This window comes from Pleurodeles waltl, chromosome 3_1 (assembly GCF_031143425.1).
Source record: "Pleurodeles waltl isolate 20211129_DDA chromosome 3_1, aPleWal1.hap1.20221129, whole genome shotgun sequence".
In the NCBI taxonomy this organism is placed as follows: domain Eukaryota; kingdom Metazoa; phylum Chordata; class Amphibia; order Caudata; family Salamandridae; genus Pleurodeles; species Pleurodeles waltl.
Window position 1 is genome coordinate 1,683,277,254 of NC_090440.1, and position 15,414 is coordinate 1,683,292,667.

Sequence of the window (15,414 nt, forward strand, 5' to 3'; positions counted from 1 at the left end):
AGTTAGAATGCTTTATAAATTTTTTGCCCTCTGATCTGGACTCTACGATAGTTCATAAATCAAAGGTCTAAATATATAAAATATCAACCCTTAGAAGTCCACCGACACATTTTTTTCTAATGCAAATATTTAAAAAACTTTTCAGTTAGTTTACACCTAACCAAAAGGGGGTGGGAAGTTGCATTTTCAATCTGGACACCATCTGCCTTCCTTTCAACACATCCCAACAGTGCCCACTCACTCCATACGTGACCATTCACACAACTTTCATGACTCTTTTGGAACCGTACTCGTCTGCTAGGTCACTCTGGGCTGATGCTTTCTGCTGAGTCCAAGAGTTCACCAGTAGGTTATTATGGGATCATGTCCAAACTTGGTTGTGCGAGCTCAGGAAAAGGCTTTAAGAAATTGTTTTAGGCAAAGGTTTCTAATCTCAAAAAGGAGTAGTGCTTCTATTTTTTATTAATCATGACAGCTAATTAAGGAGGTGTACAGTGCCAAGAATAATCTCGACTGACACTAATAATGTAAGAAATTTTAGGCCCTGATTATGAGTGGGCAAGTAAATGTGAATAACTGCACAAACTTATTCATGAAGGGATCAGAATTCAGAGTACTCTGGTAATTACCACACTGTTTGTAAATTTGCCGACAAACTTGCCAAACTACAGTATGCACTAGCATAAAAACATGACATCAGTCATTAGATGTGGAAATTGGGGCAGAAAGCTCCAAATTACGCATGTAATTATTCATTTTCCAGAGGAAAACTTGGAATGGGGTATTTTCCACTCCAGAAACATAAGCACCCTTGGTTTTGGTATTTCCTTTCTGCGGTGAATAATCCAACCTTTCTTTTCCCTCAGATATTCTGTACCACAGAGAGGAATATTTGCTGCTCTGTTGGGTAACTGAATATGACTGTTGAATTCAGCAGGCTAGGAACACCTAATAACCAGATTTCCTAAATCTAAAACTGCTTTTATGTGCATTGTAATGTGCAATTAACACCATAAACCGACTGAATTACAGCAGTTAGACACAATGGCGCCTATTCACAAAGGGTGTGTGGGTGTGTAGTGGGTATGTGTGTGTGAGTGTCTGTAAGTCTGTGAGTGGGTATGCAATTGTTTCGTGGGTCCGGGAATGGGTGTGTGAGTGGCTGTAAGGGTGTGTGAGTAGGTGTGCGAGTGGGTGTAGTAGTGGTTTTGTGGGTCTGTGAGGGTGTGTGTGAGTGGGTGTATTTTTTTTAATTGGGCTCTGGATCCATGGATCCATCATGGATTCATATGAGGGTGCCGTGCTGAGTGCCTCAAAGGATCACGGATTGCCACTAGGTCCTAGTTTTTATGGAAAAGTGTTTTTGTTTACTTGCCTATATCTTTGGTGCCTGTTGATGAATTGTCATAAGATTTTCCCCAACAATTACGACGCTCACTTCAGCTGCTGTCTGGAACGTTTCGGGGTGATCTGTCAAGTGAGGGGTGAGAAAAAGGGGGGTCCCAAAACGCGTTTTCCCCATGCATTTTTACATAGGGGATTTTGAACATGACTACAGTGAACTGCTGGACAGAATTACACCAAATACAGCAGAAAGCTAGCTCTTGGTCGAGAAAGAGGCCTTTTTGTTATTTGGTGTAAATCTGTTTCGTAGTTTTTAAGATATTGAAGAAAATTCAAATTTGTATATATAGGGATGCAACCACAAACCCTCCCTATCTCATGCTTACACCTGATTGGCTGCCAATACTTCATCCAGGAAGTGTTGGCAGGCGTCTTGGGACTCTGCTTCAGAGGAACCTCCCCAGGGCAAAAAAACTGTTTAAAAAAAAAAAAAATGTTTGCTGCAAATTCATGACTGGGTAGCAAATCCATGGCAAAAATGAAAAAAGAAAAGTGTGGGCTCCCATGCTTTTTTTTAATAATGCCCCCGGCTGGGCCAGGTCCCGGGGGCATATGAAAAACAAAGGAGGGGGTGCACAGTGCCCCCCTCCTAGGGCTTGCTTATGCCCTGGACTGCCAACCCCGGGGCTTAATTTATAGGGTATCCAGGGACCACCACCTCCCAGGGGCTAAAGAAAGAATAAATGTGGGGGGCCTTGTGCCACCCCCCACAAACCCAGGGACAGCTACCTCCCTGGGGCTATAGAAACTATGAATGAAGGAGGACTGCACTGCCCCCATGCAGCCCTGGGGACTGCCACTTCCCTAGGGCTAAAGAAAGAATGTATGCGGGAGGTGTGCATCCCCCTTCCCGCAGCCCCAGGGACCGCCACCTGCAGGGCTAAACAAATAATGAATGTGGGGGGCATGTGACTCCACTGCAGTCCCTGGACCACCACCTCCCCGGGGCTAAAGAAAGAATGAAAACAAGCAGGGCATGTGGCCCCCCTGCCGCCCCAGGGACTGCCACCTTCCTGGGGCCAAATAAATAATGATTGCGGGGGCACGCAGCCCCAGGGACCTCCACATCCTGGGGCTAATTAAGAATGAATGCAGGAGGCCTGTGCGCTCCCCCAGCCCCAGGGACTGCCACTTCCAAGGGGCTATTCATATAAAATAAGTGGGGGCCCAGGCCCTCCCAGCAACCCCAGGCAACAGCGCTTCTCCAGGGGTGAATTTAAAGGTTTTTTTTTTTGCAGACCACCGGCCCTGGGGACCGCCACCCACCCAGGGCCAGCTCCTGCTGTGCCCCGGGGTGTCCACCCCGGGGACATAGCTGTTTGCCGTGATTTGGCAGGAGCTTTGACAGCTTTCAACAAGTCAGAGCAAACACTCTGGTTCCAGCAAGTGAGAGCTGTCAAACAGCTCTTGCTTGTTGGAAGTGGAGGTTTCCTCTGTTTCCCTTCCTGTAGAGATGGGGGCAGGGAAAGAGAGAAAACAATTGCTCTCACAGACAGGGACCTGTATGTTTAGCAGCTCCCTGTCTGTGGACTGTGGGGCATTCAGGCACCCCACCCGGTCCCAAACAGTGCTGTCTGGGTGCCCAAGGGGGCCCCCAGGTGACATGGTCATCCCTAAATTGGCCAGGGAAGGGAAGCCGAACCACCCCAAAATAAAAAACAAAACGTAAAGGTTGTGCCCTGGGGGACAGGCTCCCTGGGGCCGAGATCAGCCCATGGAAGAGGCAGTGCTGCCCCCTTTCCCAAAAAAATACAAATATTGAGGCTGGGCCCCAGGGATTGGATCCGCAGGAATATAATTGGCTGGGGGAGGGCGTGTCCCCCCCCCCCCCCCCCAATAAACAATATTCTATAAGGCCAGACTCTGGAGATGGGGTCCTGGGGCCAAAATTGGCTGTGGGAGGGAGGCCATGTGGTCCCCTCCCCCCAATTAATTATATTTTATAAGGCTAAGCCCTGGGAGGGGGGGGGTCTCCAGGGCCAATGGGTGCCCACAAAAGGGGGGCCGTGTGCCCCCCCCCCCCCAAACAAATTGTAGTGTTCCCAAGGGGTTGGGATCCCTGGGCTAGATTCAGCCGGGGGATGGGACTCCTCAGCCCCTCTCCCCCACACTGGCCATTCACCCAGTGAGGTAGCACTTACTAACTAACCAGTAGAAATTACTCCCTCTTACACCAACCCTAACATTCACATAGGCCCTCTCACACCCAGACAGACAGTCTCAGAAACACTCACACTAAGAGACACCCTCTCACACCTATTTTCACACCCAGAGAGACAGGCCATGCACAGTGTGGGGTTGGGTGGTTGAAATAATTATAAATATAACTGCTGAATTTCTCTGGTTTGTGCGAGTAGATTCAGAACCTAACTGGTGTCCTTGTAACCTTTGGTTTTTTAAGCAAACACACATGCACACCCTCACACTCTCTCTCTCTGAGTGATGCATAAATTATGCAAAACAGAAGAGAGAACTCTGGGTAGTTCCCAAGTTTAGGTGGAGAGCAGCTCCAGTAAAGAGCACCCTACAACACCAGCAACACTTTAGATTTGCTCACCTCAAATGTTTGTTTTTCTAGCAAAATTTACAAACATAGGAATGGCACAGTGCCCTCCACTGTTTTGCATATGGGTGTTATTTTATTTCTCTACCTCCATTGTCTGCTATAGAAATTGTGTTGTAGCACCCCTGAGTTACCATATATGGTGCTAGACTTAATCCAGGCCTGGTCAGAAGCACATTTACATTGGTTTAGACATTTTAGGGCATTAACTGTAGTGTGTGAATAGCAATGGTCTTACTATTTTGTGTTGTGTGCATGTGTGTGAGTGTTTCTCAAACTCAAAGCACTCTTTCTTGTCCATTCCACGTTTACTTCAAAAATATTTACCTACATACGCAAGGATCTCTGTCTTCATAGCTGAGATCTCTACACAGACTCAATCGGATAGTTTTCTGCAATTAGGATTGTGAATAGCATTTTTCAGTATATGAGAAGTACTACTGTAGCACTACTTTATAGAATGCAATATATATATTACTAACTCCCAGTATGAATGTGTGTTCAAGAGACTATTTCAGGTGGCATTGTACACTAAGGCCCTCATTACAACTTTGGCGGGCGGCGGAGGCCGCCCGCCAAAGTTGCGCGTCGTGAATACCGCACCGCGGTCGGAAGACCGCGGCGGGAATTCAGAGTTTTCCCCTGGGCTGGCGGGCGGCCGCCGAAAGGCCGCCCGCCAGCCCAGGGGAAAACGACCTTCCCACCATGAAGCCGGCTCGTAATCGAGCCGGCGGAGTGGGAAGGTGCGACGGGTGCTACTGCACCCGTCGCGTATTTCACTGTCTGCTATGCAGACAGTGAAATACATTTTGGGGCCCTCTTACGGGGGCCCCTGCAGTGCCCATGCCCCAGGGGCCCCGCGACTCCCTCTCCCGCCATCCGGTTCCCGGCGGGAGAACCGCCAGGAACTGGATGGCGGGAGGGGGAGTCGGAATCCCCAAGCCGGCGCAGCAAGCTGCGCTGGCTTGGAGGATTCCTTGGGGGCAGCGGGAAACCGGCGGGAGACCGCCGGTTTCCCTTCTCTGACCGCGGCTAAGCCGCCGCGGTCAGAATGCCCCGCGGGGCACCGCCGGCCTGTCGGCGGTGCTCCCGCGTGCCGCGGCCCTGGCGGTTCTATACCGCCAGGGTCGTAATGAGGGCCTAAATCTGGATGACGCTACATGTGATAACTGAACAAGCCACATGGCAATGCACGGTATATGCGGCTGTCTCCCGTGGGAGGCCACTTAGCAAGCTGTAGCTTTCGGTCAAGGAGGACATCAGTAGGGCAGTGGGTGAGATCATCCTGGTACTGACGTTGGAACGTATTCCATCTGACACACTTCACTCAAGCTTAAAGGAAGCTTTCTAAGGAAGTGAAGAAGGCAAGATGCTCTGTTTTTTTATCAACAGACTAGGGTTAATGGGCATCCAACACTGTTGTTCTTCTCATATTAGTTTCATCTGAGATTTAACCCCTTAGCTGACCATGAGGCAGCTTAGGCTACGAAGGCTATACATTGTAACTGTTGTCACTGAAATCTATATGTTATCCATAGACGTGGTAAAGTTCTCCCAAAAATACCTGCAGAAATACTTTTCAGAACGTTGAAGAGCAGTGAAGTGCTGCAGAGGCAATAGCAATTCTGAGAAACAAATGTGAAAATGTACAGCAGCGATCACTATGTCCCTTAGGCGATGGTAAAGTACAATACTGCCAAGGGCAAACATCAAGATTGCACGATGCATCAAGATTGGATTTGTGTCTTTGGTGACAATAGAAATCTATGAACTTTATTGAACTATGCAAGAAATTAATTTTATAACATTATTTTCGTATTCATCCTAGTGTTATAATTTTACTACTTGCCACGTAGTAGTAATTCCATTTAGCAATAACGTGCTTTTTCTCTACAGCTAAATACTTTGCTTCTACTATTTTAAGTCCTGTAAATAACAGATGTTACTTTTCAACAATGCATGGTACTCAATTTAATGACCTCAGAGGGATGGAAGGCTTCAATCTCCCTTGCCAGGAATCCAACTCATGACCTACAGATCACTAGGCTTGTCAAGTGTGAGTATTCAGCTCACTGAGCCATGTTGCCAGCATTTCTACATACTTGAATAGGAATTGATGCATTGTTACTCGTTCTTTGGCTCTGGGGCCATGGCTTCTCTTCCAAACTGGTTTCTGCTCTGCGTGTACGTTTTCAATGTTTTAATAAAAATTATGCAAAAGGCATTATAGGCCTGATTTAGAGTTTGGGGGATAGGGCTACTCTGTCACAAACGCAACGGATATCCCGTCTGCTGAACAATGGGTTTATTATATCCTATGGACATCGTAATACAGCAAATGGGATATCCATCACATTTGTCACTGAGTAACCTGTCCGCCAAACTCTAAATCAGGCCCTAGGTTTTAGTCAAAGTAACACACTTGGAAATCCGAAAAATTCAAAAGCAAATATGAACATCTTGTCAGTGGTTCTCGCTGGCACATATGAAAAAATGTTCACTACTTGTTTGTTTATTAGTATGTGTTACAATATCTAAAACACATTTTTTCATTTGTTTGTATTTGTTGTGCAGTAGTCATTTATCTGTCAAGCACATTTCTTTTGCTATTGTCAGCGTGGCAATCTATATCAAATTCTAGCTCGAGGGGCATGCCAACATCTAGTACCAGGAGCGGTGTAGTCCTAATACAGACTTTGGGGCTCCCCGACTGGAAATGTCTCTTTAACTAAAAGGACCCATACAATTATGCTGAAACATTCTTATAAGAATGGCAAAGCTTCTAGTTTCAATGCTTAATATAAGGATGAATTGGCAAATTTGGCAACAAAGCATGTAAGTCATAAGTATAAAGAACTCAGTACAGTTCTAAATGAAATCCAACATAGATTTACCTTCTAAAATGGGGAATAGAGGTTCTCTTTTGCTGGCAAAATCTACACTCTTATGTAGGGCCTTGGACAAAGAGGTTCATACATTCTCTGGGAGTACATGATTCTAAGGGTTTAGACCAATGGAAAGAATTTCACTATAGAATATATTTGAAGATTCTCTCAACATTGTGGTACATTGAGATGTAACCATTCTCACAGTCTTAGCTGTACAGTTATGCTGATGTTTACATAGTCTGGGAAAGTAAGAATTGTCTTTGGTTTATTACAAAGTGGAACTTGACTTGAGAATGTTTTCTACTTTCTCAAGTGAAAACTAGACAAGTTTATTTGGAAACGGAATCAACAGTCATCACATGATATATTGTGGCATTGATGCAAGATGGAGGACAGTGTAATCACAGGATAATCTTAGCATAATCTCAAATTGCATTGCCCATTTTTTCCACAGAAAAACAATGCTCACACTTCTATTTTTTCTCAGAAAATTGTCCGTTCTGTAGTTTAAACAAGCATACTGATGACCTAGACTGCTGGTTGGATAGTAATACAGTCCTCAGTTGTGGGAAGTGCTACTTGTGAATGGTGTGGGCATGATCAAACCAATCAATCAATCAGGGATTTGTAGAGCGTGGCTATTCACCAGTTAGGATCTCAATCTACAGATTCTGTATCTTTCAGATACAATGTATTGTAATTGTAATTGTGATAGTACTTATATAGCGCTTACTACCCCTGACGAGGCATCGAAGTGCTTTTCGGCGAGTAGCACGCTACTCCGGAACCCAACAAGAATTAGTGATGGATTAGTATTGGGAAATATGAGTACAGTTTTAGTATTATTATGAGTTAATTTGAGCCATGGATATGAGAATTTGTTAGTTAGATTGACTGGAGTAATGGAGGGGTGGAGGAGGAAAGAAATCCAGAAGTGTTAATTGGAAGTATATCACTCATTTACTCATCCCAAAGGCTTGGGATGAGTAAAGGGGGATGGAGGAGGGAAGAGTCTGTGGAAGGGTTAGGGAGATCATAGTAGCAGGGTGAGATAAATGAGGGCGAATTTAGCAGGGTTGTTTGGCAGGTCATGGTAGTAGAGTGAGGTATGGTGAGTTAGATGTGGAAGCGGAGGGAAGAGTTTAGGCAGGGTTATTTAGGAGATGAAAGTAGTAGAATGGATTTGGGATGAGTCAGAGTGGGAATGGAGGATAGATAGATAGAGACATGACATATGATGATGGGTAGATAAGTGTGATAAGATGAGAGCAGGGATTCATAGATATCTAGTATAACAACCCACCCAGGAGCCATGCAATGACCCACAAACATGCCAAGCACAGAACAACATATATATATATATATATATACACACACACATATACACACATGAATACACACACATATGCACACATATATGTCCATACAATACATAATTAGAACCATGGGTAAATATACTTAGTCAAACAGGTTTAAAGAGTGTGTGTGTATTTTATTGTTACGACATAGGAGGGATACATATTTTTTTAAGAACTATACATAACTAGAAATATATACATAGTCAGAAAAAATATTTTTCAACATAGGCATATGCAGTCCATAGTTGTTTGAATATGGTGGTTATGAAGGAAGGAGCCAACTCCTGAGTAGTTTTCTGAAGACAAGAAAGTTATCTGTGGCTCTTATAGTTGGGGGTAATGAATTCCATAGTTTGGCTGCTTGAACGGAGAAGGATGTACCACCTATAGTCTTTTTCTTGTATGATGGTGTTCTAAGGTGGGGTGCCAATCTTGAGCGGAGGTTTCTTTGTTGGATGTATTTGGTTATTTTGTTTCTGATAAAAAGCGGTCCTGTTCCATGTATAGCTTTGTGGGTGATACACAGCAGCTTGAAAGTGCATCTTCTGGCAACGGGTAACCAGTGCAGTGCTCTCAAGGCAGGGGAGATGTGGGCTTGCGGCTTTACATGTAGTAGTAGCCTGGCTGCGGAGTTCTGAATACGTTGTAGTTTTTTCATAATAGATCGAGATGATCCGTGGTAGAGGCCATTGGCATAATCCAGTTTGGATAGTACAAGCAAGATAGTAGCTTGCACCTTGTGTGGAAATCAAGAGGTGGGGGAAGATGCGTCGTAGAGTCTTCAAGGTGATGAAGCTTGTTCGTGCTAATTTGTCCACTTGGGCATTCATAGTTAACTTGGAATCCATGGTGATTCCAAGGTTTTTAACTTCCTTGGATAATTGAGGCGGTGGTCTGGGATCGTCAGGCCAGACGCACAGAGAGTCATAACTTTTCCAGTCACCACATATGAGTATTTCTGTTTTGGAGGTATTTAGTTAGAGATGGCTCCAGGTCATCCACTGATCAACGGCTCTGAGGCAACTGAAGATTTCTGAGTTTTCAATGTTTTTGGGCCATTCTAATTTAAGTAGTATTTGTGTGTCATCTGCATAGTTGTAGCATGTGAGATGAAAATCATTGATCAGTTCTGGTAAAGATATCATGTAGATGTTGAAAAGCAAAGGTGAGATGATTGATCCTTGGGGGACCCCTGCTTTTGGTAGGTAGGGTTTGGACGAGAAGGGGGGCGAGTAGATGATATTAGATCTTTTTTGAAGATAGGAAGTTATCCAGTTGAGAGCAGTCCCTTGTATGCCGGCTTCGTGGAGTCTTTGAATTAGGGTGTCATGGTCAACCGTATCAAAGGCAGCCGAGAGGTCCAAGAGAAGTAATGCAGCAACTCCATTGCGGTCAACTGTGTCTTTAAGATCATCCCAGATTGCTATGATTGCCGATTCAGTGCCTCTTCCTGGGCGGATCCAGTTTGGAAGTCTGAAAGTATAGAATTGTATTCAATGAATTGTGACATCTGGGCGAATGCTGCTCTTTCTATCAATTTGCCCAGGAAAGGTCCATTTGTGATTGGTCTGTAGTTGTTGGGGTCTTGCAGGTCTAGGTTTGTTTTCTTTAATAGCGGTCGTATGTATGCCTTTTTCAGGTCTACAGGAAAAGTTCCTGTAGTTAAAGAGTTGTTGATGATTCTTCTGACAGGTGTGTCCGCAGAAGTAGATAGAAGAATGTTCTTGAAGATTTGTGGTGGACCAGGGTCAGAAGGGCAACCAGAAGGCCTGATTACTTTGACCAAATCCATAAATTCACCTTGGGATATTTTCTGGAAGGACTAAAGAGGCTGGGTTGGTTTATTCTTAGAGGGTATTTTAGGAAAGGGGATGGTGCTGATGGTTTTCTTCTGTTTTAAATAGGAGTCCCATGTGTCTGCCTTGGTTGTGTAGTGAGTTGCCAATGTGTTTGTGAAATCTTTAGTAGTGGGATGACTTCCTTCCATGCATGTAGGTTTTCGAAATTCATTGAGAATTTTATATAATTCCTTGGCTGTAGATTTAGCATTTTGAATTCTGTCTGAGTAGTATCTTTTTTTAGCTTTTTTGAATTGATGATTTGAATATTCTGTTAAGTTTGTGTAGATGCAGTTTGTCTTGACTGTTGTTTGTTTTGAACCAGGTCCGTTGTAACTTTCTGATTTGTTGCTTTATCTTTTTAAGTTCTGTGTTTCTCCAAGGTGTTGGTTTTCTTTTATCGTGTTTAGTTTTTCGGAGTGGTATTAAAATATCAAAAGCTTCCTGTAGCCACTCATAAAGTTTTGGCACAGAATTAATTGTATCTAGATCTGTGTTGGCTGTAAGTTGTGTTTCTAAGTCATCAAAATTGAGTTTGCCCTATGGACGATAGGTGCATGTATGTGAATAGTTGTGGGGTGTTTTGATTTGTGGAGTTTTATGTTCGAAAGTTATCAAATGGTGGTATGACCAAGTGATTGGTGAGATGCTATGAATGGTAACCAGTTCAGGCTTAGCAAAAATGACATCTAGGATGTGTCCAGCGATGTGTGTGAGATTGTGTACAATCTGATGTAGGTTCAATGCGACTAGGCCAATGGTGATAGCTTTTGGATGGGGCATATTCGGTTTGTCAAACTAAATGTTTAGATCCCCAAGAATGCATAGGTTGGAGTATAGTGTAATAAGGTTTGAGCATGTATCTAGAAAAGCATCTGGGAATGTGGAGCTGTTATGTGGAGGTCTGTAAAGGAGGAGAAAGTTACATGAGGCAGTTGGAGTAGGGTGGCATCTGGTGAGGAGGGCTTCACAACCTTGTATGGAAATGTCTGTTTTACTGAGGTTTATTGCCTGTTTGAATATAATAGCTTGACCACCTGCTCTCTTGCCTATACGGTTTTGTGTGATGGTTTGATAGCCCGGAGGAAGGGCTTCGTGCAACACTGGGGCCATGTCATCTCCCAACCAGGATTCAGTTATGAATAGTAAGTCAGGTTGTGTGTCTGTGAGCAGGTCATAGATGTGGTGCTTGTTTTTTGAGAGTGATCGAGCATTTATGAGCTGGCAGTTTAGAAAAGGTGTGTTAGTGGTAGTGTTGTTTTGTTTAGGAGAAGGGTAAGTAGTATAATATGAGCTTGAAGCAGATGTATGTGAGAATAGGCCACTAAAACAAGGCATATATAATTTGCATAGCTTTTCCTTTCAGACTTTCTTTCACAAATATGCAATGCTATTGATATATCCCGGTTAAAGGAGTTTACACCAGAATTGGAGATTTACATATACAGTAAATGTAGAAATTGGGACATTTGCTGAAGTTCAAGAGATGTTTAGAATCCACATGGGCCAATTTGTAAACCAGATGAGAATAAAGCAGCTGGAGAGGTCTGGGAGGCTTTCCCAGAATTACCTAAGGAAACTCTGACCCAGCAGGAAATCATAACACTAATGGCAAGTGAGATTAATTACAAAGATAGATAGGGTGTTGAGAGACTATCAGGCCAGCCCTCTACTGGAGGAAAATAATTAACATTGTGGCCTTAACAGGGGATGAGAGTGGCAGAACCCTGGCGCTTATTAAAGAAGCATCTAATAATGCATATGTGGAATTAGTACAATTTAATATAGTGTGCGAAATGTGGGGCTATTAAAGAAAACGTTTTTCATTTGGGATGGAAATGTCCTAGAGTGCAGGGGTCCATTCTGGGGATAGGCAATAAAAAACTCCAGAATGTAGTATTCAATATTAAGTAACAAAACCCTAACTGTGTTTGCTGGATTTAATCCAGATGCAAAAGAGGTTTGGATTAAAATCATATTCACTGTTGCTAGGGCTCTTCATGGCTAAAATGTTGCCCAAATATAACTCCAGAAACACTAACATTGTAGTGTCGGTTGCAAGATAAGTGATAATGATCACTAGGGTCGTCATTGCAAGTAAGTCAGTGTGCTAGCCCCGGGTGGGATACTGCTCCTCCTGATCACTTTTGTGGCATGTAATGCTCATGCCCTTCCTATGGCAGCTACCTTACACTCCCAGCACCCCGCCCTCCACCCCACCCCTCCATCTCCACCCGGCACCTGACAGTTGTGCAGAATTCTGCCCATTAAAACCGGATCTGCACAGTGTTTCCCAGTTCCCAGGGAATTAACTTGTAATTGCACGGTACTGACCAGTTGTTACCACCCGTGATGTTAATTTCATGTTTGGAGTTTTCACACCGCCTGTACAGGTGCAATTCATAACTAAGGCCCGGCTGGGGAAATGCATGATTAGAAGAGATGAGAAATCCGCTGAAGATAAGGCGTACTGATCGATTTTTAGATGCACTATTGTGTCCCTCATGTAATGAGCCACAGTAGACATTACAAATACTGAGAAGCACATACTGCTCAAATTACCGGTCAACAGGAGCAATTCCATGTCATTACACCGTGTAATTTATTTAATTAATTTAACGTATACATGACACTTATGTAATACATCAAGTCGTGCACACATTTCTGTTCTCTTAAGTTTTTTAATGCATGAAATGAATAAGCATATTAAAAAACAAAATCTATTTGTAAGTCCATGAAAGAAAAGTTAACCTGAGTGAGGCATGCAGGACGTGCCACAGTTTCTCACTGTGCTTCTCTCGGAAACTTCTAAACAGTATTATTGCATTATTGAGTGGAACTGATGTGAAATGTAACTTAGACATTTAATTGCAGCCGAATATCTGTTCCTAAACTCTAACGCTGAAGCACATCACCTATATGATACTTCCTTTCACAAGTGTTAAAACACTGTGGGTAAGGAGGTTGTTCGTGGAGATGTCAGGTTAAACTGTTTTAGCAGAAACGTAATGTCTAACACTTAGCCAGTTTCCAAAGATGAACAGATAATTATAACGCCGTTAATGTTTATTGTGCATCCTACAGTAATGATGTTAATGCTTTTCATTTTCACTTTGTTTTGAAGGTAATCCATTGGGGGAATTTTGTGGAAAGACATGTGTGGAGGAGAGAGATAATCAGTGGATGGGTGTGTCTTTATCCAGACAATCAGGAAAAAATGGCAATCTTGTGGTAGGACCATTTATGTTGCTGTCAGAAATGTGATATTTCACATAAAACAAATGCATCTATGAAACCAATAAATCGTGTAGACATTTACATAGTGCTGCATGTTTTTTATACAGGCTTGTGGACACAGGTGGAAAAATGTATTTTACCTTGCGAAGGAACACAAACTACCCCATGGAGTTTGCTATGGAATACCGCCTGATTTTCGGATGGAACTCAGCAAGAGAATAAGTCCATGTTACAAAGGTAATAGGATTTGGCTATTGCAACTGTGAATTTGATCAACCACAATTATTTGAGGAAATGTTGAATTCATTAGCTTGTGATGCTTATTCTACTCAATATGTGGTGTACCACCGTTTACAATTGGACACCATAAAGAGCAGTCTTGAGTAATTGCTGGTAGAATAGGTCTGTCCAAGCATGTGGAGTGGGGTGGAACAAGAGTCAATTTTACTCTTTCACACATTGCTGTTGCAAAGCAAAATACAGTGTACCGACAAAGCACATAGTTCTCTTTCTGTTCTAGGGAAGTACAACACGCCAGTCACATTATTAAATCCATGATGACTCGGATTGTTGCCGACATTCTGTGTATATTGGGTAGTCCTGGCCATTTGTTTATAAGTAGGATTTGGACCCTCTGAGCAAAGGGTTTGGTGGTCCAGCTCAGAAGACTGAAATGTGTAAAGCCTTGCTCAAAGGTCCAGTGTGGTGTAGTGCATTCTTGTGGGATGCTGCATTTTCTGCCATCAGGTGGAGTGCTCCACACACACAGTTCTGAACAATTGGCATTTGAAAAGTTAGCATACCATCTTGTCTTTCATTAGCAAAGCACCTATTTTTTTTTTAGAAGATTAGTAGTAAGGAGATCTTGATTAACGAGAAAAATAAAGCAATTAGTTGCATATTTATACTCCGTTTGCGCCGATTATGCGTCAAAAAATTTGACGCGCAAACGTTGGCCCATATTTAAACTCTGACGCCCGAGCCCGCGGACGACAAAATTCCGCCGTGTGCGTCATTTTTTGGATGCGGCAACCCGCCCTGCGTTAATGATATGCAGGGTAGGCGTTCCCGTCCAAAAAACGACGCACACGGCCGTGCGTCGTATTTATGCTTCCGGGCAAAAATGACTCTCGGCCGGGAGGCGGAGCAAAAAAACAACGCACAGCCCGCTTTGCGTCAAACTTTAACGCCTGTGTCAGGGCAGGCGTTAAAATGGGGCAAACACACCTGTATTTAATCAGAACACACAGAACAAACAGCAGAGCAGCAACAGGGAGACATGGAGGTGATATTTATCCAGCGTGCACGCAGACGCAGAGCCCAGCAGCAACAACAGCAGCTACAACAACACCAGCAGGGACCCCAAAGGCAGCGCAGAAGGCAGGAGAGGATATTCCGCCCAAGAACAACCCTGCATGGCCTCAGGGAACACGACATCATACAGAGGTACCGGTTGAACTGGCAGGCCATTCAGCAGCTGCTGCGCAACATTGAACCGCAGTTGGCCCCCACTTTAGTGACACCCCGCACCATCCCAACAGAAACAAAGCTGCTTGCCGTACTTCACCTGCTGGCAAGTGGCTCGTTTCAAACAACTGGTGCCCTGGTTGGCGGAATATCCCAACTATGATTCTCCGCATTTCTGCCAAAAGTACTGGATGCCATCATTCGCCTGACACCCCTCCACATCTGCTTTCCTAACACACTACAGAAGCAGCAGGAAACAAAACAGGGGTTCCACGCAATCAGTGGCTTCCCACATGCCCTTGATGCAATTGACTGCGCACACGTACGCCTTGTGCCACCTGCTGCAACAGAACACCTCTACCGCAACAGGAAGCACACACATTCAATCAACGTGCAGGCCATAGTCGATCACCAGGGATTGATCACCAACATCGTGGCTAAATATCCTGGGAGTGTACATGACTCCTTCATCTTCCGTCACTGCACCATCAACCAACACTTCCAGGATGGACGGTATGGCAATGGACTACTTGTTGGTAAGAACAGAAACCTAATTATATACACACTGCACAGCAACCCTCTAGGACACACAACACATACACCACAACAGCAACATCTAGACAGGAACACACTGAGGTCCTTACATCACTAGCCATGTT

At 44.0% G+C, this 15,414-nt stretch overlaps 1 protein-coding gene across 1 annotated transcript in view; it reads left to right on the forward strand.

Moving 5' to 3' along the window:
* Positions 1 to 15,414, forward strand: part of ITGA4 (integrin subunit alpha 4) — a 365,777-nt gene that overhangs the window by 46,262 nt on the left and 304,101 nt on the right. The window contains exons 3-4 of the mRNA XM_069225453.1: positions 13,176 to 13,282; positions 13,396 to 13,525. Of these exons, the coding sequence (XP_069081554.1) occupies positions 13,176 to 13,282; positions 13,396 to 13,525 (237 nt within the window). The remainder of the gene's footprint in view (positions 1 to 13,175; positions 13,283 to 13,395; positions 13,526 to 15,414) is intronic.